The sequence below is a fragment of the Lithobates pipiens genome, unplaced genomic scaffold, assembly GCF_037356315.1.
Source record: "Lithobates pipiens isolate NorthernLeopardFrog02 unplaced genomic scaffold, aLitPip1_a1.2 Scaffold_27, whole genome shotgun sequence".
Taxonomy (NCBI): Eukaryota; Metazoa; Chordata; class Amphibia; order Anura; family Ranidae; genus Lithobates; species Lithobates pipiens.
Window position 1 is genome coordinate 74,827,863 of NW_027507788.1, and position 25,546 is coordinate 74,853,408.

Below are 25,546 nucleotides of genomic sequence, written 5' to 3' on the forward strand. Positions count from 1 at the left end.
GAGTTTATGACAGAAGTGACCAATGTTTTTAGGTTTATTTGCTTAAAATACAGTCTTTACTGACCTCTCCTCTACCCTAAATAGGAAACACCTAGTAAATGCTGTAAAAAATAAATATTTGTGAGTAAAAAATACATTTCACCTGGCTTCTTCCCACTTGCTAGTGGTAGCAATGATATCACTGCACCTCACTAGAAAGCTGGGTGCTATAGATCCTATAAGAATGCCCTCTGGGGTGCTTAGAGAAAAGTGAGGCACAATGACATCAAAGTTACAACATATATGCATACCATAGTTGTATGCAACCAATCACAGACCATATTTCAGTCGTATGTTTACCTAGTGTAGCAACCCATAGCAATCAATCAATTTTTTTTAGCTTACCACAGTCACATTAGCACAGTTCGAGCTTGTTTACTTGCAGATATCCTCAGCATCCATGGTGGATCACTTTTCAGAGGCATTTGACAGGTAGCGTTATGCTACCTCCTGGATAATGCCTGAAAGCCCAGTGCGCCACAAACTCAGCACTGCACCTTGAATGGGTCATGTATGGTTGTGGTACTGCCATACTCAATCTGTATTGTACTTTTGTTTGTACCAACATGTCCGCCAGCCATGTTAACTTGCAGGCTGGGTGGTCAGTAAAACTGCAGCTCAAATGTCTATTTCTTCTGCCATCCGTGTAAATGTGGCTCTACTGCCATCACCCACAATATGCAAATCTTGCCCTACTGTTAAACTACCAAGAAACTACTCAAACAAGAAAACATAGGTATAAAATGCATATAGTTTACTTTTTTCTATTGCCAGAAAAGCAATAGTCTGTACATTTAGTTTTTTTGCAAAAAAAAAAAAGAAGCACAACAACAAAAACATACAAACAGAATAAAATATGGTAAATAACTGTACATGCATAGTTATTGAACACATACTTTTTATCTCTCCAAATGGAGACATACGTATAATCTCTATAACCGTTTTGTAGCCAATATTATGGCTTAACATTGGAATATATCCAACACGTTATATAAATATATAACTTAACTTTATGCTTTATGTTACATATTTGCTGTACATAATGGTGGTATATATATATATATATATATATATATATATATATATATATATATATATATATATATAAATAATAAAAACAGTGCAAAAACATGGATTATACAAATGCTACATATAAGGTTTGTACATGTCTATTGGTTTGCATAAGCTACAACTGGGAATGTAAAATGCAACAGCAGTGGCATGCAATGAACCATGGAACCAATCAGATGGGATCGTTTTGGTTGCCAGAGGTTAAAGCTCACTACTTTTTGTAACTTTTTATAATAAATAAACCAAGCAACCTGTGTTACACAACAGCTCCTCAAATTCAGAATTTTTGGGCAGTATCAGTTGCCATGCAGGAGAAACCAGAAACACCACAAGCATTGCATTTCTGATGTCTATGGAACCAAAAACGCAACCTGCTTCAAGTAAAAAAGTCCCTGACCCTTTCCAAAAAACGCTCCATTTGAAAGCGCACAATTGTGAACATGACTCATATGAAATCATGTTATATGGACTGTAGTGCATTACTGCAAAAAAATTTCAACGCATAGTTGTGGCCTTCAATCTAACAACTATGTAGTACAGAGACCTGCTTGATTTGATGATGGATTATATAGGTTTGTCCTTATATTACAGTTTTGGAAAATCTAAAATAGATTGTACAATCAGATTGTATAGAGTATGGCCAGATTAAGCCAAAGCCTGGACATACCCTATACAATCTGATTGTACATTTTCCATTACATCTACCATCAACTATGCAGTGAATTGACCAACCAGCTTTGAGGACATATTGTTTAGGTTTGTCCTCCGTTTGAGTAAATCTAAAGTGTAGTTCAATCAAAATATATAATATATGGCTAGATTAAGAGGAGCTATGAAGTTGGACAACCAAAAAACTGTTGTCACCAGCCCTTCCAAATACAAACTGGCATAGATGGTAGTTACATTCACAGGCTAGGTCTAGACTACCATACCAATCTGACTTTCTTCCCTCAGCTAAGTATAAGCTGATTTTTTTTTTTGGTAATGGAACAAAAGATAGCGTAGACCTCAAACTATTGAGTGTGGATAAGTAGCACAGTGCGTACAAAGGGAGCTGTTAAAACGGGGCTCTGATAAGTCCACAATCCGAGCCAGACCAGCACCTCCCTGCGGCAGACACAAGCATTCTTGATAAATCAATCTTTTGCAGTCCAGCACATAGAGATCTCTTTTGCACTCTCACTTTCCCCTCCGTTCCTTGATCTGTGAAGGAATACGGGAGAGAGGTGTTTAGTTTTAAATTCTCACTGGTCATTCGTTAAACAAACCTGAAACATTGAAGAAAAATACAGTTATTATATAAAAGACGGCACACAGGCAGCAGTGTTATGGAACAGGGTGAAGCTAGTACAACTCAATCTCTTCTTCCCTCGCCTTCTCTTCCAGCTCCCTGCCAATAGAAGACCCTGCCCTTGTTTATCTTGTGAACAACTCTGCCTCCCTTCCCCCACATTCTTCCCTTCTTGTAACCCCCCCCCCCCCCCTTCCCGCCAGTACAGCTTGTTTTGCAACTTTTTTTTTTTTTTTTCTTTTAAAGAACTTTCCAAGGAGGAGCTAAAGAGATTGAGTAACTGCATGGAAAAATAAGAGCAAACTCCCACTTTCTACAACCAAAACAACCTCACTAAGACATCTCTGCACTTTTGTAAATTGCTGTTATTTACCCCCACCCTACAAACCCAGCTGTCCTCAGGTCACACCGGTAACTTAGGCCCTATTTACAGACATTCTGACGTTCTATAGGTCCACCACCCTGGATTACTCACCAGAGATTCATCTGATTTTTTTCCTGGGGGTCTGTTCCAAAGTGCAAATGGTGTGAACTGCTTTTTGACTGTCAAATTTTGTAACTTGTCTTTTCTGCTTGGGGAAATAATCTAAAGGAAAAAAAATAAAAAATTAACATGAATATGGGAAAACAGAGCTTTCTCTACAAGTAGAAGAAATCAAATATCAACCAGAATTGGAGCAAGTAATCAATATTTAGGAGAATACATCTGATTGTCATGACATTTTCATCCAAAATGTTTCAATCAAGTTATATATGGTAATTTAAACTAGCCTTACAAAACAAGGATCAAGGTGACCCATCTCTATATATACATAGTTACATAGTTAGTCAGGTTGAAAAGACACAAGTCCATCCAGTTCAACCACAATATACATGTATATTGCTATCTAACTGGCCAGAACTCTCTGTTTTTACAAACAAAAGCTGGTTATAATTGCCCAAAAACAAACAAATCAGATTTTATATAACAAATAAAACAAGAAAAAAAAAAAAGCACAAAAACAAGAAAAAAAACAAACAAACAAACAAATCTGTGGCCAGAATAAGTATTAGAACTTCCACTTAAACCAGCCAAGTTTATTGTGACAATAATTATGTAGTAGTAGCAGTTGGTCACATTTGGTTGGACTGCATGTTGTAGCTTCTCCAAACCACTTCTTCAGGTTAGAGAAACTAAAAAATTTCTCAAAATTACAGACCCAATCCAGTTGAAATTGACCAACTACTTACTAGATAGATCTTTAACGTCACAGAACAGTTTCCAACGAAAAATTATTAACTACTACTAGATACAATTAGAAATATATTACCGAACCAGTCCAGTTGAAAATGACCAACAACTACTACTAGGTACTGCTAGAAATATGCCCATCATTAAAGAACCAGTCCAGTTGAACCTGACAAACTACTATTAGATATATCCTTAATGTCATAGAACCAGTCCACTTGAAAATGGCCAACTACTACTAGAAATATAATCTACATTTCAGAATCTTTCAAGTTAAATCTGACCAACTACTTGCTACTAGATAGATCTTCAACGTCAAAAAAACAGTCCAGTTGATCCTAACTGACTACTACTAGGTAGATCTTAAACATCAAAGAACCAGTTCGGCTGAACCAGACTAACTACCACTAGATATATCTTTAATGTCACAGAACCAGTCCAGTTGAGTGTGACAAAACGACTTCAAGATATGCCTATAAAATTACAGAACAAGTCCATTTGAAGTACATAACCAACAACACACACACACACATACATACATACATATATATACACACACACACACACACACACACACACACACACACATAATTACGGAACAAGTCCAGCTGAGGACAACTTTTACTAGATATATCTTCAACATTACAGAAAAAGTCCAGTTGAGTGTGTCTTCTACAAAATATACCTTCAACATTACAGAACCAGTCCAGTTGAACATACCCAACTACCTACATATACATTTGTTTTTACATAACCATTTCAGTTGAGAGTGACCAACTACTACTACATATATCTTCAACATTATGGAACAAGTCCAGTTGAGAGGAACCAACTACTAGATATATCTTTAACATTACAGAACCAGTCCACTTGAGGGCAACTTATACCAGCTATATCTTCTACTTTACTAAACAAGTCCAGTTGAGTGTGTCTACTACAAAATATACCTTCAACATTACAGAACCAGTCCAGTTGAACATACCCAACTACTTACATATACATTTGATGTTTTAGAACCAGGCCAGTTGAGAGCAACCAACTACTACTACTACTACATACATATATATTTAACATTACAGAGCCAGTCCAGTTGAGTATGACTAACACACACACACATATTATTATTATTTTTTTCTCAACATTACAGAACCAGTCCAGTTGAAGCTGACCAATTACTGACAGATATATCATGACCTGGATAAGCAAGAACCTTCACTGACATACTTGCCAAGCTAGTCATTCGATCCGTTATAAAGCAGTGAAGGATCTTACCTGTGATAACCAGGCAGCTCTCTCTTTTCCTGAGCTGGGTTGATACTTTGCTTGGCCCTTTAACTCCCTGGCATCTCTTGACAGCCTTGTCTGCGTTCTCCTTGGCACATTTTGGGTTTTCTCGTGTGCCCACCGCTTCTGTGGGTACATCTTCCTTGGTATCCACTTGTGTCCCTGCCAGCCTGGTGCACAGGTGGATCTGCTGCCTGCTCGCTGGGGTAGTGCTGGCAGGACACAGCCTGCTCTCCCTGTAAAAAGGTGGCATTTCCTTGATCTCCATGGGCTCCCAGCAGAAAGTACCCTTCAAGGGGGCACCGGCCTCAAAGTCGAAATTCCAGCGTTGACAGTCTGAGGCTTGGATCTCCTTTAGCTGCCTCTTCAGCTCCGATCGCAGCTCGTCGTGGTCGATGGGGCCGAACAAGCTTCTACAGACGCCCCGACCGGCGGAGCCGAGTGCCAACCTGGGCAGCGCCGGCATTACGTCCTCCTGCAGCGAGACGTTGAAAGTGGCCATGGCTGGTCGGGGACCTTCTCAAGACGATGTACGGAGCTGAATATGATGTGTAGCTATGTCTGGGCACAGCTCGGAGAGCTTATATAGAAACGGAGCGCAGAGTGGACGGAGAGAAAAAAAACCTCAATAATAAGGAGGGGACTGGGAGAGAGAAGGGCGGGGACTGGGAGAGAGAAGGGCGGGGACTGGCTGGAGCTTGAGGAAAACAGCAGTACAAGGCTGGAGATCCAGCCAACGGATTCTTCTTTTTTTACCTTTTCGGTTTGGCAGAAGGGGCGGAGCTTTGGATCAGGTTGAAAAAAAAAAGAGAGATAAGCCCTCTTCTCTGATTGGTCCCCCTCCCTGCCTTCAGTTAAAGGGGGAGGGTGGCGGGGACAGTGTAAGTGATGTGTATAGAGGATCCATCTGATGTCCTGTCTACCCTCCGGCTGCCTGTTATTCCAGCTCAGGAATCTGATTTCCTTTAACCCTTACTACAGTAACAGTGGTACAGGCTCAGGAATGTGTGTGCTTCAGAAGGAAAGATAATTCATGGATAGGCTGATATACACTCAGGGGCTTATTTTACAAGAGGAGACGGAAAATATAATACTGAATGCACACGGCGCTGGATCACATGTGTATGGCATGTTTGCACCCATACAGGCGCTGTACCCACAATAGACACTGAGAAAGAAGTCCTCATAAGTTTTTGAAAAAAACTTATATTTTTTACTTTCTGCTATAAAACATATCCAATAAAAAAAATGTAAAAAATAAAATGTCTTCATCAATTTAGGCCAATATGTATTCTGTTACATATTTTTGGTAAAAAAAAATCCCAATAAGCGTATATTGATTGGGTTGCGTAAAAGTTATAGCGTGTACAAACTATGGGATTTTTTATTTATTTATTTATTTTACTAGTAATGGTGGAAATCGCCCATTTTTAGCAGGACTGTGGCATTGCAGTGGACAGATTGGCACCCTAACTGACACTTTTGACACTTTTTGGGGACCAGTGACACTAATACAGTGATCAGGGCTAAAAAAAAAAATTGCACTGTTACTGTACCAACGACACTGGCAGGGAAGGGGTTAACATCAGTGTCAATTAAAACGTTAAGTGTGTTCCCTATGAGTGCTTTCTAAATGTTGGGGATGTGCTTTCACTAAAGGAAAACAGAGATCCGAGTTTCTACTTAGAAACACAAGATATCGATTTTCATATCTGGCAGAATGGCAATCTGCCTTGTTTACATAGGCAGACCGCCATTCTGCCTCTCCTCTGAATGATCGTGGGTGGCGGGGGACATTCCGTCCTCCAGACCCGCTGATTGGCTCCCACTGTGTCCAATCAAAAAATCAAGTACGGGTATGTGATTATGCGCTTAAGGACAGCCCTGCTGCAGTAACTGTAGGTGGGATGGTCCTTAAGTGGTTAAATTGTGCCACACCCGATTGCATGGAGTTGGGACACATTGCAGTTTGGTGCATTGAAAGCTGTGCCACAGGTTCTGATGCATGGGGCGCCAATAACAATTAATGGCACCCATGCATGTCTTCCAAAGGGCAACACATTTGCCTGCGGTTTGCACGTGTTTCCGAACCTGTGCTAGTTTGAACCCATTCTAAACCCCACAATTAACATAGCAACGCTCTGTGTCATGCCTAAACATAACCTGGCCATTTAGCTGCAGCCAAAACTGTACAGAAACTCCGACCCTGAACGCAAGACATCCGAAGTTGGAGGCCCTATTTTCTCAGATGAGCAGTTACATGTAAACAGCAATGACATTGGGCATGCGCCGTAGACAGCAGTGCGCAGGCGCACTATCATCGTTGGCAGCATGCCTCTGCTAACGGCAATATGCAGTTAGTGGCGGCATATCGCGTGACGTCATCGCTGCTCCGTCGCTGTGAGTGGCCGGAGCAGCGATACCTGGAAGAAGATGGACACTCCGTACTACCGGGGACAGCGGTGACATCGCTGGCTCCTGTGTCAGGTAAGTGACACATAATGGGCTACTATGCAATGCATAGTAGCCCATTATGCTTTACTTTTGCAGGGAGACAAAGAAGAAGTAAACCCATCAGGGTTTACTTCCTCTTTAAAGTGGTTGTAAACCCACAAAAAAAAAAAAAAAATCTATAAATAAATAAAAACCTGCAAGACAAAGGCATAATGAGCTAGTATGCATTGCATACTAGCTCATTATGAAATACTTATCTTAGTTCAAAGCCCCCACAGCGGTCCAAGTACACAACTCAGGCTGGCGACATCGCTCCCAGAGTTATTTCCAGGTATCGCGGGCTCTAGCACTGTGATTGGCTGGAGCCGCATGCGTGCGGGAGCCGCTGGTAACGGCACACTAGCTGAAGCAACAGCACTAATGTGCAATCGCTTTTATGCACATGTGTTGATGACATCGGCACATGCTGATACAGGGGGTATGTCCAAGCCTTATTATAGGCTTACTTGTAGTGAAAAGTGGATTGTACGTTTTTATAACCACTTTAAAGCGGGAGTTCCGCCGTTTTTTTTTTTTTTTTAAAGCCAGCAGCTACAAATACTGTAGCTGCTGACTTTTAAAATAAGGACACTTACCCGCCCAGCGCGCCCGCGATGTCGACACCCGAAGCCGATCTCTCGATCGTCTCTCGGGTGCTGCCGCCGCCATCTTGGGTATGGGAATCAGGAAGTGGAGCCTTGCAGCTTCATTATTTCCCGGTTCCCTACTGCGCATGCGCGAGTCGCACTGCGCAATAAGGATGGTCCCCGCTGTCTCTGGGATCCGTGTGTTTCCCAGCAGACAGCGAGGGACCCGTGGGAAGTGGCGTAAATATCCGCAGATTCTGCGGATATCTATGCCGGAAGTGGGTGCAGATACCTGTACTGTACAGGTATCTGCACCCCCCTGAAAGATGCCAATTGTGGCGCCGGAGGGGGGGAGGGTTCCAATGAGCGGAAGTTCCACTTTAGGGTTGAGCTCCGCTTTAAGCCTAGTACTCACTAGTAGTTTATTTTTCATTCAACCCAGCAGGGCTGAATGTAAAAAAAACTGACAGCTCCAGAGGAGCCACTGTACTAACCATGCAATGTTAGTAATCTCCCCTAATTGTGTTCTGACAAGGGGGTTGCCCCCCTACCAAAACACCCATGGGTGAGAGCGCTGATTGGGAGCCAATCGGCTGGCTTTTTTTTGGCAAAACAGCTGGCTTCTGCCAGACCGGTTGCAGTACACATGGGTTGAACGTTGGTTGGTTTTCTTTGGAATCGGTCAATGCTGCCCAACATGCGGCCCATGTGTACTAGGCTTTAGGTTGCATTCACATGGGCATTCAGCAATGGAGGAAATCAGCTGATTCCTGCTGCTGGGTTTGACAGCTGAGAGTAGATAGCCGCTGCCGCTGAGCCAATACACTTCAATGACACAAAGTATGTCCAGCCGCAATCGCCATAGGTAATTACTGGCTGTGCGAACAGGCACAAAGAGCTGCGGCTGGTTCTCAGCTGTCAAACCCAGCAACAGTAATCAGTAGATTCCCTGTGGCATCAGAGGGGCGGAGTCACCCGGTTACATCACCGGGTGGCCTCGCCCTCAGTTATATAAGAGCTGTCACAGCGAAGACCCGTCACTCAGCGAGAGCCTCCCATGGAGGTGGTTCGGTCACGGCTTTTTTTTTTTTTTTTCGGTCCGGCAGGCTGCGTGATAGAAAAAGATGAATGGACATCGTGGAACATTTTTATTTTTTAATAAAGGACTCGTCCCAAGCTGTGTCTTGTCTTTTTTACCATTTTGACACTTTTTGTGTGAAATGGTAGGGGTACTTGTACCCCGTTACCATTTCACACAGGGGGGAAGGCCGGGATCTGGGGTCCCCTTGTTAAATGGGGCTTTCAGATTCCGATAAGACCCCCCCCCGCCCACAGACCCTCACAACCACTGGTCAAGGGTTGTGGGGATGAGGCCCTTGTCCCCATCAGCATGGGGACAAGGAGCTTTGGGGGGCTGCCCCAAAGCACCTTCCCCATGTTGAGGGCATGTGGCCTGGTACAGTTCAGGAGGGGGGGTGCTCTCTCATCTCCCCTCTTTTCATGCGGCCTGCCAGGTTGCATACTCGGATAAGGGTCTGGTATGGATTTTGGGGGGGCCCTACGCCATTTAAAAAAAAATTGGTGCAGGGTTCCCCTTAATATTCATACCAGACCCAAAGGGCCTGATAACGAACTGGGGGGGGGGGTCCCATGCTCTTTTTTTCAATGAGTTTTATCTATATTGCCGAGACCTGACAATTCATTACAGCCGCGATCAGTTTTAAATGACAATTTTTCCTTTTTGCTGTGGTATTGTTCTAGACATGGGAAAAATGCAGCACTTTACAGCATACTATAGACACTCCCCAGGCACAATATTTAAAGGAATATTTCATTTTTATTTTTTCACTTTAAGCATTAAAAAAAATAAAATAAATCACTGCTCCCAAAAAACAGTTGTTTTATAAAAGTCCCCAAACACTTTTTATGACAATAACTTGCATATAAGCCTTTAAAATTAACACATTTAATTTTTCATGTTAGTGTCCCATAGATTTAATGGTGTTCCAGTAGCAATCCAGCAATCTAGCACTATTTTCACTTGGGCCAGTTCTTCGCCAGTCTTTGGTCCCTGGTACCATCATGCTGACTGTGGGTGCATGTTTCCCTGTGGGTTCACAGCCAGTTCACTATGCTTGCGCTGCACTGCGCCTTGCGAATGGTCTCACACAGTGGCGGCTGGTGAAGTTTTAGGATGGGGGCGCGCAAGACCCCGCCCCTTCAGATTTGCCCCCTCCCACTTCTCACAAGCCACACCCCTTATCGAATCAACATCATATACCAGGCTGCACATTAGAGCTGCAACTAACGATTAATTTGTCTGTCGACTAATCTATCGATTATTTTTTCGATTAGTCAACGACTATCCGATTATTATTATTTTTTTTTTTTTTATGAATCTGTTTTTTTTTTTTTTGATTAGCTAATTAATCCTTTGGATAACCTTGAGAGTATTGTATTGCAGAGTATTGTATTCTATTGCAGAGTATTGGCTGGCAGAGTACTGGCTGGCAGAGTACTGGCTGGCAGAGTATTGTATTGCAGAGTATTGTATTGTATTGGCTGGCAGAGTATTGTACTGTATTGGCTGGCAGAGTATTGTACTGTATTGTTTTGCAGAGTATTGTATTGCAGAGTATTGTATTGCAGAGTATTGTTTTGCATTGGCTGGCAGAGTATTGTATTGTATTGGCTGGCAGAGTATCGGGCTGGCAGAGTATTGGCTGGGTATGGAGGGATGGCTGCTTCCATCTGACCTCTCCCCTCCACTGCACAGATCAGTACAGAGAGGGGAGAGAGAAACCGGCATCATGTCATGACGCTGGTTTGTTTACAAGTGATCGCTCTGTCGGGTATAAACGCCTGGGTGTAGAAAGATGGCCGCCGCTTCAGAGCTAGGCCAAAGCTGCGGCCTCTCCTAAGGCCGAGACCGCGGAGCGCTCCGCGGATCGCGGCATGTGCACTCGGATCACGGATCGGTGACGAGCCGTTGCACGCCTAGGGACAGCGGCACGGAGGGGGAGAAGAGAGGGGGACGGCGGCACGGAAGGCAGTGGTAGCAACCTGTAAATCGCACATATTTGCATTCTGCAACCTGTAAATCACACATATCTGCATTCTGCAACCTCTAAATCACACATATATGCATTCTGCAACCTGTAAATCACACATATCTGCATTCTGTAAATCACACATAATTGCATTCTGCAACCTGTAAATTGCACATATCTGCTTTCTGTAAATTGCACATAGCTGCATTCTGCAACCTGTAAATTGCCCATATCTGCATTCTGCAACATGTAAATCGCACATATCTGCATTCTGTAAATCACACATCTGCATTCTGTAAATCGCACATATCTGCATTCTGTAAATCGCACATATTTGCAACCTGTAAATAGCACATATCTACAACCTGTAAATCGCACATATCTACAACATGCAAATCGCACATATCTACAACCTGTAAATCGCACATATCTACAACATGCAAATCGCACATATCTACAACCTGTAAATTGCACATATCTACAACCTATAAATCGCACATATCTACAACCTGCAAATCGCACATATCTACAACCTGTGAATAGCACATATCTGCATTCTGTAAATCACACATATCTACAACCTGTAAATTGCACATATCTACAACCTGTAAATTGCACATATCTACAACCTGTAAATCTTGTTGGGGGGGCAGGTATGGGGGTTAATGCTGCCGACCACCGATAATAACCCTTTTTTTTTAAATCTTGTTTGGGGGGTAGGCTGCCTAACACCGATAATAAGTTATTATCGGTGGTTGGCAGCATACCCCCCAAACAAGATTTAAAAAAAAAAAGGGTTATTATCGGTGTTCGGCAGCATTAACCCCCATACCTACCCCCCCTAAACAAGATTTAAAAAAGGGTTAATATCGGTGGTTGGCAGCATTCACCCCCCCCCCCCGCTAAACAAGATTTTAAAAATAAGGGTTATTATCGGTGGTTGGTAGCATACCCCCCCCCCCTTTACAGGATTAAAAAAAAAAGGGTTATTATTAATAACCCTTTTTTTTAAAGCTTCTTTGGGGGGGTGTATGCTGCCGGGCCACCGATAACACTTTTTCTTTAAATCTTGTTTAGCAGGTTGGGGTATGCTGCCGAGTGCGACCACCATAGTAACCCTGTCGATGTGGAGGGGGTATTATGAATTTCTAAGCTGCCATGCGGCAGCCCCTTACCTGATCCTCTCAGGCTGGACAGAACAGAGCAGTGCTGTGCCAACGTCAAGTCTATGCACTTGCTCGGCCAGTCGATCTCGCCGGAAGCTGTGGCGCGATCGGCTGCGCCACAGAGCACTCTTTTTTTGGGCAAATGAAGCGCCTCGTCTGCAATCTTGTGATTGCATAGACATGGCGCTTCCAATCTTGCACTGTGCCCGGCGCCAGTGCACATAGGGAGGGAAATAAAAAAAAAAAATTTTTCTTAAAAGGGACATGTTTTTTTTTTACTTTTTTTGTGTATTTTTTTTTTTTACTACATGGAAGGGGGGGCGGCGCCCGGGCGCCCCCTATGGACAGGGCGCCCCCTATGTCTCACAGCCTCCTCTGAGTTTGTGGGCAGGAAGGGATGTGATGGGGCTAAACTTCCGTTTGGGATTGCCTAGATGATCCCAAAGGAAGTGGGAATGGGTACCTGCTAAAACTAGGTAACCTCTCCCCCCCAAAAGAAAAGTTTACAAAAAAGAGTGTTTGGAAAGGAGGAGGATAAGCGGAAATTCCCTTTTAGGTGAAGTTCTGCTTTAAGCTGACCATTCACTGGTACATTTTTAAATGAACATTCATAAGAATAAATGTACGAAATATCTCAGTATATTGGACGGCTTGACAAATGTCATTTAAAAGTACCGGTACTTCAAAATTCTCTTTGCTTTTAACATTTGATTTTGGAACAAATTTATTTATTTGCTAAAAATGTTCCATCCTCCCCTTTTCAAATTCTCTTGTTGCTGTGCTTGCACATTAAAAAGGAAAATTTATTGTAAGTATTTGACAATAATTTTTCCTTTTTCCCTGGCAGACTCCATGGCAGCCTACGTGTGGGAAATAACTAGCCGACCACATGGGTGGGTGTGCTTAAACAGAAAACATTTAATTTGATTTATCAGCCGATAAAATCTTTAAACCAAAATTTACAGAGGATAAAGAAGGAGAAGCAGGCTCAATACAGTAATGCGACATGAACGTATTAATAGAAGACCAGGAAGCTGTCTTGCAGATAGTGTCAGGAGCCACATGCCGAGCCGCTGCCCATGAGGCTGCCATTCCCCTGGTAGAGTGAGCCGTCACCACCTCTAGAGGAGCCAAGCCCTTCGCCCTATATGCCTGTTGTATAGTTCTTACAATCCAGATGGTCAGTGTCCTGGTTGAAGCTTTCTTCCCCTTGTTGCTACCTAAATGTAAGATAAAGAGATGATCTGAGCGTCTGAAGGGGGAAGTGCTAAGAAGATATTCCTTCAGGGCCTCTCCAACATCCAGAGGATGAACATCATTAGAACCTGGTGACCTGAATGTAGGCAAGACAATTTCTTGATTTTGATGAAACACCGAAGTAACCTTTGGATTAGACCCCAACATGGGAATGAGGACTACCCGGTCCGTAAAGAACGTCAAAAAGGGTTCTTCGAAGCCCAAGGATCCGATTTCCGATACCCTTTTGGCTGAAGTGACTGCAACTAAAAAACAATTTTTGCTGAAAAGTCCTTAATAGAAAGCGGGGATGGCCCCGTCATACTTAAACCTGAGATTGAATCCAGGACCAGAGGAAGATCCCACTTGGGAAATCTAGGCTTTCTTTGGGGTTTGAGTCTTGAGGCTCCCCGGAAGAACTGACAAATCAATGGATGCACTGCCCAAGATGTACCTGAGAAGGCCAACAGAGCCGATACTTGCACTCTGAGGGAGCTTATCGACAAAAAAGGAAGATCGAGGCCAGTCTGCAAGAAACCAAGAATGTCCTGGACTCCTGGATGTTCAAAAGATCTATTTGAGGATGAGCAGAACTCAACGAATTTGGCCCAGATTCTGCCATACACTTTGTTTGTACTTGATCTCCTTGCACTCATGAGGGTGGAAATTACACTTGAAGCACACCCAATGGATTCCAGCCTCTTCCTCTCAAGAGCCAGACCAACTGCCGGGCAAGGGTACAGGACTGCACTCTGAGAAAGAAGGTCCGGCCTGGGAGGAAGAGGTATGGGATCTCGAACACTGAGTTGGCCTGTTGGGCCAATAGGGAGCTACCTCTACTGCTTCCACTCGGAGCCTCTGAAGGAATCTGAGGATCACGGGAAGTGGAGGGAAGGCATACGCCCTCCTGAACCTCCACTGGTGCGTCAGAGCGTCCGTCCTGCAGGCCTGTCTGCAACGACTTTGTGTGTAGAATCTCTCCATCTTGAAATTGCAGGGCAAACAGATCTACCTCTGGACTGACCCCCAACGACAGGCTCCACTTGAAGGTTTGAGCATGAAGAGACCATTCGTTGTTGTCCAGCTGAGACGGGGACAGAAAATTTGCTTGAGAGTTCTGAAGTCCTGGCACAAAGACCGCTGAGATGTTCATCAGGTTTTTCTGTGCCCATGATAGGATGGGTGTTCGACCTCCCGTAGAAGAGTAGAGCACTGAGTACCCCCCTGCCTTTTCATGTAGGAAACTGCCGTGGTGTTGTCCATCCTTAATAACACTGATTTCCCCTTCAGAAGGTGAGAGAAGTGCTGGAGAGCACACCAGGCTGCTCGGAGTGCCAGGACATTCGAACCCGGTACAGGGAGACAAGCATCCCACTTGCCCTGCGCACGATTCGATCTGTAGAGAGCCCGCCAACCTGTCCCACTGGCGTCGGTCGTGACCGTGACCCAGGAGATGGGAATGATGAAATGACAGTTCAGCAGGTTCTTGCGCTGTAGCCACCAAAAGAGACTCTCTCTCATGGTTGTGGTTATACGAATACTTTGATTTTTGTCTCCTGACTTCCACTGCTTGAGAAAACCTGCCTGGAAGGGGCGAAGTCTTCACAAAGCCCATTTTACCATCTGAGCCGTTGAGACCATCGTGCCTATGATCTTGAGACACTGAGAAGCTTTTAGGTGCTGAGTGTGTAGGGCCCGAGAGACTCTTTCTCGTATTGTTGGAATTTTTTCGTCCGGGAGAGAGATAGTACTCTGCAGAGTGTGGAATTGGGCTCCTAGATATATTAGCCGCTGGACTGGCTCTAGATGACATTTTTCCAGGTTTAGAAGCCACCTGAAACTGGACAGAGTAGAAATCACCTGCTCCCGATGTTCCAGCAACTGTTCTCTGTCTTAGGACAGAACCAGCAGGTCGTCCAAGTAATGGTAAAGTCGAATACCCTTTAATCTAATAAGAGCCACTACAGCCAGGAGAACCTTTGAGAAAACTCGGGGAGAGGTCGTCAACCCGAAGGGGAGGCAAATAAATTGAAGATGGTCTTGACCAACGTGGAATCTTAGGAATTTTTGAAAATCTTTTTCTACCGGGATGTGGAAATAGGCGTCAGGTCGATCAAAAATCATCCAGTCCCCTGGCTGTATGGCTTGTTGAATAGTCGAAAGAGTTTCCATCTTGAATTTCCCATACTCTATGAATTTGTTTAGATAAGTGAGATCTATCTGTCACGATCAGGGGTCAGGCTCGAAGACCAATTGCTATAGCAGTTGCAGGATTACCACTAACCAGCAGGATAGGAACACAGGCCGTCACCCTGGCAGAAGACACAGGCTCACCTGAGGTGCGGAGTCTAAGTACTAACCGGTTTTCACCAGCGCTCCAGATGGTAGAGATGGATTTAGCTGAGTGTTAGTACCAGGTCGTGGTCCTCAGGATCGCCCCACCAGGAGGTGAGCAAGCCGGGGTTCAGTAACGGATGAGCAGGTAAGGATCAAACAGAAGCGTGGTCATAAAGCAAGCCAAAAGGTCGGTAACGAGTTGTTGCAGATTGGGATCAGGCAGAAGCGTAGTCGTGGAACAAGTCAAGGGTCGATAACGAGCAGTAGCAAATATAAGCGGCAGCAGAGAAGCCGGGAGCGAGATACAGGCTGGAGATGGCACAATATTCTGGCAAGGAGGAAGTGCAGAGACATGGCTTATATCAGGAAGTTCATGGGAGGAGCAAAGAGTTCAAGGTTCAGCTGAAATCAAGGTACAAGGCATGGTTGTCAAAAGGATCTGACAAGTAACTGTCCAGCATCTCAGATAGCTCAGAGAGAAGATTCGTTGCCAGACACAGCCGAGGTCCCAGGTTCAAGTCCAGGTCCAGGTCCTGACAGTACTCCCCTCCTCCCAGGACGTTCACTGGACGTCTTAGGGCCCAGTTTGTGAGGGAACCTCTGGTGGAATTCTCTTGTTAATCTAAAAGCATGAACATTCTATTTCCTTTGGGCTTTATTCGTTTTAGAAGTTCCAGTTGGGGAGACTTTCGTCGCTCGCAAGGCTCTTTCGAATGTCTTCAGGTCCTGCTTACGGACTATGGTGCCATTTGAGGCATACGTACAGTCAGGAGGTAGCGGGGTCACCGGCACAGGAACTTCAAGCGGGGTCACCGGCACAGGAACTTCAAGCCAGGTCACCGGCACAGGAACTTCAAGCGGGGTCACCGGCACAGGAACTTCAAGCGGGGTCACCGGCACAGGAACTGCAACTGGGGACACCGACACTAGTACTGTGACTGGGGACACCGACACTGGTACTGTGACTGGGGACACCGACACTGGAACTTCAACTGGAGAAACAGGCACCGACACTTCGAGCTGGATAGCAGGCAGAGATTCAGGGACAGCAGGAAGGATCCTAGAAGTACCCACTTGGAGAACCTTTAGCCGAGGTGGGCGAATTGGACAGAGAGAGAGATAAGATGCCCTCTCCCCCCACAGTAAAAACAAAGACCACAGTCTCTCCTCCGCTCTCTTTCACCTTGAGATAGCTTGGGCCGGATGACCCCGATCTCCATGCGTTCCACGTCTCCCAGGGAAGGTGTGCATGTGACCTTAGGAGCGTCTAGGCTTTGTGGGGTAAAGACTTCAGCTTCATGGCTTGGAACATACTGTGATGGCATGGAGTCGTATCTGTACCGGGTACTCCTGTCCCTGGATGCCCGCAGGCCACGTGAGCAAAGAGCACACTTGGGAACTCTGGTTTTATTAGAAACAGGAATGTAAGAGTCCAGAGCAAACATGAATGCCTCCCAGCTATCCAAGACTGGACTCCTTTCCTGTAAAAGCTGATGAGCCCATGTTTTGCATTGTCCAGTGAGCAGGTTGATGGAAGCACGAATCTTAATATAGTCAATGGCATAGGTCCTAGGCTTAAGAGAAAACAACAGCTCACAATCCATCTTAAAACAAAAGAAGGATGCACGATTACCATCAAACTTCTCAGGCATCAAGACAAACGGTTCTGGACATACCGGTTCCGGGGTTGGGTGTACTGTGCCTCTAAACAAGCGGACTTCTTGCTGCAGCTCAGCAATTTGCTTCCTGAACGGAGCCACGGCATTTGCTATAGCGGCCTCCATGTTTTTGGCCAGAATATTCTGTCACGATCAGGGGTCAGGCTCGAAGACCAATTGCTATAGCAGTTGCAGGATTACCACTAACCAGCAGGATAGGAACACAGGCCGTCACCCTGGCAGAAGACACAGGCTCACCTGAGGTGCGGAGTCTAAGTACTAACCGGTTTTCACCAGAGCTCCAGATGGTAGAGATGGATTTAGCTGCGTGTTAGTACCAGGTCGCGGTCCTCAGGATCGCCCCACCAGGAGGTGAGCAAGCCGGGGTTCAGTAACGGATGAGCAGGTAAGGATCAAACAGAAGCGTGATCCGAAAGCAAGCCAAAAGGTCGGTAACGAGTTGTTGCAGATTGGGATCAGGCAGATGCGTAGTCGTGGAACAAGCCAAGGGTCGATAACGAGCAGTAGCAAATATAAGCGGCAGCAGAGAAGACGGGAGCGAGATACAGGCTGGAGATGGCACAATATTCTGGCCAGGAGGAAGTGCAGAGACATGGCTTATATCAGGAAGTTCATGGGAGGAGCAAAGAGTTCAAGGTTCAGCTGAAATCAAGGTACAAGGCATGGTTGTCAAAAGGATCTGACAAGCATCTCAGATAGCTCAGAGAGAAGATTCATTGCCAGACACAGCCGAGGTCCCAGGTTCAGGTCCAGGTCCTGACACTATAACTGGGCGCCAAGAGCCACTTTTCTTTTGAACCAAGAAAGGAGGGGAATAGACTCCCTGAAACCACTCTTCCTTTGGTACCTGAATTACTGCCCCTTGAGCCTTTAACAGATCCACGTAGGAAAACAATACTTGATTTTGTTCTTCCGAGCAAGGGAGCAGGGTGGACACGAATCTGGGAGGAGGAGAGCTGGAGAAGGTCCATCTGTGGCCCGACGAGACCGTCCTGACTACCCAGTAATCCGAGATTGAGGCCACCCAGACGTGTCGAAAGAGGGATAGACGAGCCCCCACCTGAAACGCCTGGGCGGGCGCAATCTCAGAAGGACTTGGCCTGCTCACGACCACTGGATGACTGGTTTTTACTGGGCTTAGGAGGGGAAGCTTGCCCTCTGTACCAATTCCTCCTGAAGTCCCGTCCAGGTTTGTAGGAGCGTGCATCCCTTGGACGCTCTGGGCTGCGTTTTTTATACTGTTGTCTCTTCTGACCCAACAATCTTCTGTCCTGGGGAAGGAAACCTGACTTGTTACCCGTAGCACATGTAATGGTGTCGTCAAGCTTGTTACCAAATAGTGTAGAGCCTTCAAAGGGGATTTTACACCACGCCTGCTTAGAGACCGGGTCAGCTAGCCAGGGATGTAACCACAAGGCTCGCTTAGCCGTAACTGACGACAGCATCACGCGTGCCAACAGACGGATTAGATCAATGGACGCCTCCCCCAGAAAGATTGCTGCAAGTTTCAGTTCTGCTGCTGCTGAACTTTTAGCCAGCTCCTCGGAAATACCCTTAAGGAAGGAGTCCACATTTTCGGTCCAAGCTTCCATGGACTTAGACATAGCCGCTAGTGCTAGAGCCGGTTTACAGGCCATCCCAGCCAGACCATAAATCCTCTTAAGATCCTGGTCAATCTTCCTCTCCAGACCATCCTTAAAGGACACTGAATCCTCCAATGGGAGGGTAACGTGTTTGACCAAGCGCATCAAAGCCGCATCCACCAGAAGGGAATTTTCTAAGTGTTTTAGGTCTTCCATTTTAAAGGGATACAACCTGGAAGTTTTATTAGTCATAGAGGACTTTCTGTCCACTTTACTCCATTCTTCCTCAAAAATATCCTTCAGCTCAGTAAGAAAAGGAAAGCTTGGACGTTCCTTCCCCAGCTGCTTGAAGAATTTCTTCTGTTTGGCTGGAGGGGTAGATGAGTCTTCCCACTTAAGGGCCTCCTTAACTGCTTTGATCAATGGGGAGATCATAGCAAAGTCAAACCCCTCCAATATCCTCTTCACCTAGGAGCTCATCCTCCGAGGACGCATTCGATGCTGCGTAGGGCTGGAAAGTACCCGGATCATCACGGGCCTCATCAGCCTGAGGGCCAGACAAGGAGGTGGATTGACTCAGAGTGTGAGAAGTGTCCATGTCTCTCAGAGACTCTTGCACCACACGTTTCACCAGGGATTCCATACGCTGGCTTTCTGATTCCTTTTCCCCAACCACCTGGGCATAACATCGATCACATAGAGACTTGCCCTCCGGGACTCGAGTCCCACATCCCCAGCAGGCTCTGCGATCAGAGCGACCATCATGGCGGTGGGAGCGGTGTCTGGTGGAGGAATGTGAACTTCTCCTCTGGTAGTGAGATCCATGTGGATATTCTCGTCTGGATCTAGACGAATGGCGTTGTGGCCTGGCAAGGTCTTTATCCTGCGGATCCAACCTGAAAGGGCTAAAACAAAACAGATAGGGAGAAGGAAAAAATTGCATCAAAAACGCAAACAAATGCGACGGTATCTCAACCCCTCCCCTCATCAGCACATACCTAGTGCGTAAGGGCTGGCCACTTAAAAGCGGTGATTTGTCCATAATTTTTGGACGAAGAGCGTCACAATAAATGATAGTCTGCAAAAAGAAGATGAGGTCCTAAGCGAAACATACTGGAGCCATGAATACAAGTATACATATTATATATAATAGCTTTTTTTTTTTTTTAAATTACCAATTTTCCCTTGTTATTTTAAAATATTTTTTAATATATACACATTCCAACATGTACTCCCTGCTTCTATTTATATATTTCATGTAAAAAAGAGACCAAGATAAAGACACTCACCTTCGCAGACTGGGGGCTGGAGGGACAGACTTGCTGCTTCCAATTCACTGGCAGAACCCAGTAAGAATGAAGCAGCAGCCTGGTTTTTAAAATTCCCGCCCATGACATCACCGCTCCTCCACCTCGCACCTGCGCCGTGGAGGGATGGCCATACTGCTCCTGCGCGGCCGCTATCCGCTCAGCCGGACCGCGCACGCGCAAACCAAACCAAACCAAACCAAAAAAATCCGAAATCCAAACGAACAGTATGTGAAGGTGCATATGGAGGAGGACAAAAAAGGAACACTGTGTGGAGTGGTGAGTGTTCATTTATATGAATGGGGTCCTATAGCATTGGAGAGGAGGCGGGGTTAACCCACACGTAGGCTGCCATGGAGTCCGTCAGGGAAATGTCAATTTGTCACCACTATTGATTAGACAATCGAACGAACGTTCTTGAAATAAAAAAAATGTAATTCAATTCTACGTAAGCTCTAACGAGCAGGGCCCTCTGATCCCTCCTGTATTGATTTGTATTGTAATGCCCCGTACACACGAGCGGACTTTTCGACATCCAAACTCCGACGGACTGAGTCCGGCGGACTATCCGATCGTGTGTGGGCTGCAACGGACTTTAGCGAAGCTAAAGTCTGACGGACTTTAGAAATGAAGCATGCTTTAAATTTTCCCGACGGAACTCCGCCGGACCCGGTCCCCTTCGAAAAATCCGCTCGTGTGTGTGCTACTCCGACGGACTAAAACCGACGCTAGGGCAGCTATTGGCTACTGTCTAGGAACTTCCTACGTCGAATCCAGTCGTACGTCATCACGTTCGACTCCGTCGGAGTTTGGTGTGATGGTGTGTGGTCAAGTCCGTTCGGTCGAAAAGTCCGCCAGAACTCCGTCGGAACTCCGGCGGAACTCCGGCGGAACTCCTTTGGAGGTCTGTCAGACTTAATCCCTCTCGTGTGTACGGGGCATTAGTGTACTGTCTGCCCTCATATTGTAAAGCGCTGCGCAAACTGTTGGCGCTATATAAATCCTGAATAATAATAATAATAATACTGGTGTATGTATGACCAGCTCTAGAAGCTACATACAGATCTCCACACATGGGAGTGAATCTTCTCTATTCTATAACAAAAAAAAAAAATCAATAAACTTAGATGCAATTTTATATTTTTATCCCACTGTGAAAAGGACTAGTGGTGTCATCATGAATAACAAAATCATTACCTTTCATATCTGATATATTTTGTCTATAGGAGGAAGCAGGTGCTAGCAGATTTTTATTTTTGACATATTGCTACTTTACTGTTGTAAACATAAAACTGTAGAAAAAAATGGTGTTTTAGTGCAATGTAAAATAATATTTCATAACATTAAAGCAACATAATTTATTTCCTGAGTTTTCTAGCACAGGCTTCACTTCTGACCACTGACGTCTACCAAGAAGCAGCTGCAAAATTTGTATGTTTTTTAGTAGATGGCATCTACACTTCAGAGGGGATTTACTAAAACTGGTGCACATAGAATCTAGTGCAGCTGTGCATCGTAACCAACCAGCTTGTAGGTTGTATATTCAAAGCCTAAGTGAACAAACTGAAGTTAGAAGCCGATTGGTTACTATGCACAGCTGCACCTGATTATGCATGTAACAGTTTTAGTAAATCTCCCACTTTGGATTTTAAAGCAGAACTTCACTTAACCACTTCAGCCCCGGACCAATTGTCAGCCTAAGGACCAGAGGTCTTTTTACAATTTCGCACTGCACTGCTTTAACTGGTAATTGCGCGGTCATGCAATGTTGTACCCAAATGAAATTTGCGTCCTTTTCTTCCCACAAATAGAGCTTTCTTTTGATGGTATTTGATTGCCTCTGCGATATTTATTTTTTACGATATAAAAGGAAAAAGACTGAAAAATATATATATATATATTTTCTACTTTTTGTTATAAGAAAAATCGAATAAACGAAATTTTAGTCACATATATAGGCCAAAATGTATTCAGCCATATGTCTTTAGTAAAAAAAATGTCAATAAGCGTATATTTATTGGTTTGCGCAAAAGTTAAAGCGTCTACAAACTAGAGTACATTTTCTGGAATTTACATAGCTTTTAATTTATGACTGCCTATCTAATTTCATGAGGTGCTAAAATGGCAGGGCAGTACAACCCCCCCCCCCAAATGACCCCATTTTGGAAAGTAGACACCCCAAGGAAATCGCTGAGGGGCATGTTGAGCCCATTGAATATTTTATTTTATTTTTTGTCCCAAGTGATTGAATAATGACACAAAAAAAAAAAAGTTTACAAAAAGTTGTCACTAAATGATATATTGCTCACACATGCCATAGTTATATGTGGAATTGCACCCCAAAATATATTCTGCTGGTTCTCCTGAGTACGGGGATACCACATATGTGGGACTTTTTGGGAGCCTAGCCGCTTACGGCACCCCGAAAACCAATCACTGCCTTCAGGATTTCTAAGGGTGCAAATTTTTGATTTCACTCCTCACTACCTATCACAGTTTGGAAGGCCATAAAATGCCAAAATAGCACAACCCCCCCCCCCCCCCCCAAATGACCCCATTTTGGAAAGTAGACACCCCAAGCTATTTACTGAGAGGCATTTTGAGTCCATGAAATATTTTATATTTTGCCACAAGTTGCAGGAATATTACAATTTTAATTTTTTTTGCACAAAGTTGTCACTAAATTATATATTGCTCACACATGCTATGGGCATAAGTCAAATTACACCCCAAAATAAATTCTGCTGCATCTCCCGAGTACGGGGATACCACATGTGGGGGACTTTTTGGGAGCCTAGCCATGTACAGGACCCTAAAAACCAAGCACTGCCTTCAGGATTTTTTTTTTTTTCTGTTAAATCTTCTTTATTATTTTTCTTATAACAAATACAGCGAACCAATACTTTCAATCTTAAGACATTTGGGGTTTACACATATACCCCAGTATCTTCACAATCATACATTCCTTTACATATCCATGATAACATTATATGGTGGCTCTAGAGGGGGGGGTTTGTTGTAGCGGAGATGTTCTGTGGAGAAACAACAAAAAAAAAAAAAAAAAAAAAAAGAGAAAAGTTTTTGTGTTTATCCTTTCTCTTTCTATAGCCTTCCTTTGGTGCGTTATTTATGCAGGAATATTACAACCTTTTTTTTTTTTTGCACTAAATGATATATTGCTCACACATGCTATGGGCATAAGTGAAATTACACCCCAAAATAAATTCTGCTGCTTCTCCTGATTAAGGGGATACCACATGTGGGGGACTTTTTGGGAGCCTAACCGCGTACGGGACACCGAAAACCAAGCACTGCCTTCAGGATTTAAATATAAAACGCTACCAAAAAAAACTGTTAGCGATCGCAGGGATCAGGCCTGACTCTGCGAACGCTGCAGTTATGTGTTTAGTGTTTTGTAAGTGACAGTGATCGATCGATACTGCACTTGGGTGGGCTGGGCAGAGGGGCAAAACGCAGGTGCTAGCAGGTATCTGGGCTGATCCCGCTAACAATGCGTTTTTTTTGGAACCCTAAACTGCTGGGGACGCTAGTATAGATGTGATCAGATCAGATATTGATCTATTCAGATACTATACCACTACGGGAGGTGTATGCTTTGCACGTGGGTGTTAGAGGAACTGGCACTAACCTAGCGCTTCCTGGGGCGACGCAGACCCTGACCCTAAAACCTAAAACCTAATTGATATCACCCACCGGGTGATCAGGGGTTTAAACCTTTATTGGGTAATAAATTGTGGGTGCCTTGATGCTATAAAAAGCAAACTAACTGGTGAAAGGGTTACCTGGGGGCAATCAAGGGGTTAAAACTTTTATTAGCTGATATATGGGGGTCTCGGACACTATATAAAAACCTGATGGGGAACCTAAATAACTAACTGGCTATCCAGCGTCACCAGTGACACTAATACGGTGATCGCTGGTGAAAGGGTTAACTCTAGGGGCAATCAGGGGGTTAAAATCTTTATTGGGTAATATATGGGGGTACCTAGTGCTATAAAAACCTGGCGGTGAACCTAAAAAAATAACTAGCTACCTAGCTGCACCAGTTACACTAATGCAGCGATCAGAAAAACGATCGCTTAGTGACACTGGCAAAAGAGGGTGAAAGGGTTACCTGGGGGCAATCAGGGGGTTAAAACTTTTATTAGGTAATATATGGGGGTCCCGGACGCTATATAAAAACCTGACGGGGAACCTAAATAACTAACTGTCTATCCAGCGTCACCAGTGACACTTATACGGTGATCGCTGGTGAAAGGGTTAACTCTAGGGGCAATCAGGGGGTAAAAACCTTTATTGGGTAATATATGGGGGTACCTAGTGCTATAAAAACCTGGCGGTGAACCTAAAAAAATAACTAGCTACCTAGCGGCACCGGTGACACGAATGCAGCGATCAGAAAAACGATTGCTTAGTGACACTGGAAAAAGGGGGTTATAGGGTTAACTCTAGGGGCAATCAGGGGGTTAAACCTTTATTAGGGGGTGGTAGGGGGCTACCCTGGACCTAACACTAACTGCCCTGACAGTTTTTACTGTCACAACTGACACTAAATGCAGTGATCAGTAAATAAATGATCACTGCAATCAGTGACACTGTGACTGGGAGGGGGGCGATCGGGGGGTAATTTGTGTGCCTATGTGTACCTACATGTCAGTGTAGTGTTGGGGCACTTACTATTGTGTTCTCCTCGCAGTCCGGTCAAAAAGACCGCCCCGAGGAGAATGACATCACTTCCTCCCTGCCTGTGTTTACACTACACAGGCGGGGGAAGCTTCTCATTCGCCAGGAGCGATCGAGAGGGGATGGCCAGAAACCAACGGCCATCCCCTCATCCCGGATCGCTCCTGAAGCGAAACGGACCACCGCAGCCAGCGGGAGGGGGTCTGATCGGACCCCCCACCCGCTGGAAGGCAAGCATGTACATGTACGTGCTTGTGCCTGTCGGTGCCATTCTGCCGACGTACATTGCCATGCAGCGGTCCTTAAGTGGTTAAAAAGTGAAGTAATACTGATTTGCTCCTTCACCCGGCCTGACTGAGTTTTGGGGGGAGGGGGGGAGTGGTTACTGATATTTATTAATATCTGCTCCCATCCTCACAATTCTGGCCTTGGATGATGTTGCTTTCCCTGCCTTTTTCCCTCCCACGGTCTCCTGGGACATGTCACAGAAC

At 44.8% G+C, this 25,546-nt stretch overlaps 1 protein-coding gene across 1 annotated transcript; it reads right to left on the minus strand.

The window, feature by feature from the left end:
• Positions 1 to 772: 772 nt before the first annotated feature.
• LOC143933924 (cyclin-dependent kinase inhibitor 1B-like) lies at positions 773 to 5,550 on the minus strand. Its single transcript, XM_077457080.1, has 3 exons — positions 4,902 to 5,550; positions 2,877 to 2,987; positions 773 to 2,313 (listed from the first exon to the last, which is right to left on the minus strand). Exons 1-2 carry the CDS (start codon positions 5,413 to 5,415, stop codon positions 2,884 to 2,886), a joined length of 618 nt encoding a protein of 205 aa, XP_077313206.1. The 5' UTR covers positions 5,416 to 5,550; the 3' UTR covers positions 773 to 2,313; positions 2,877 to 2,883.
• Positions 5,551 to 25,546: the final 19,996 nt, after the last annotated feature.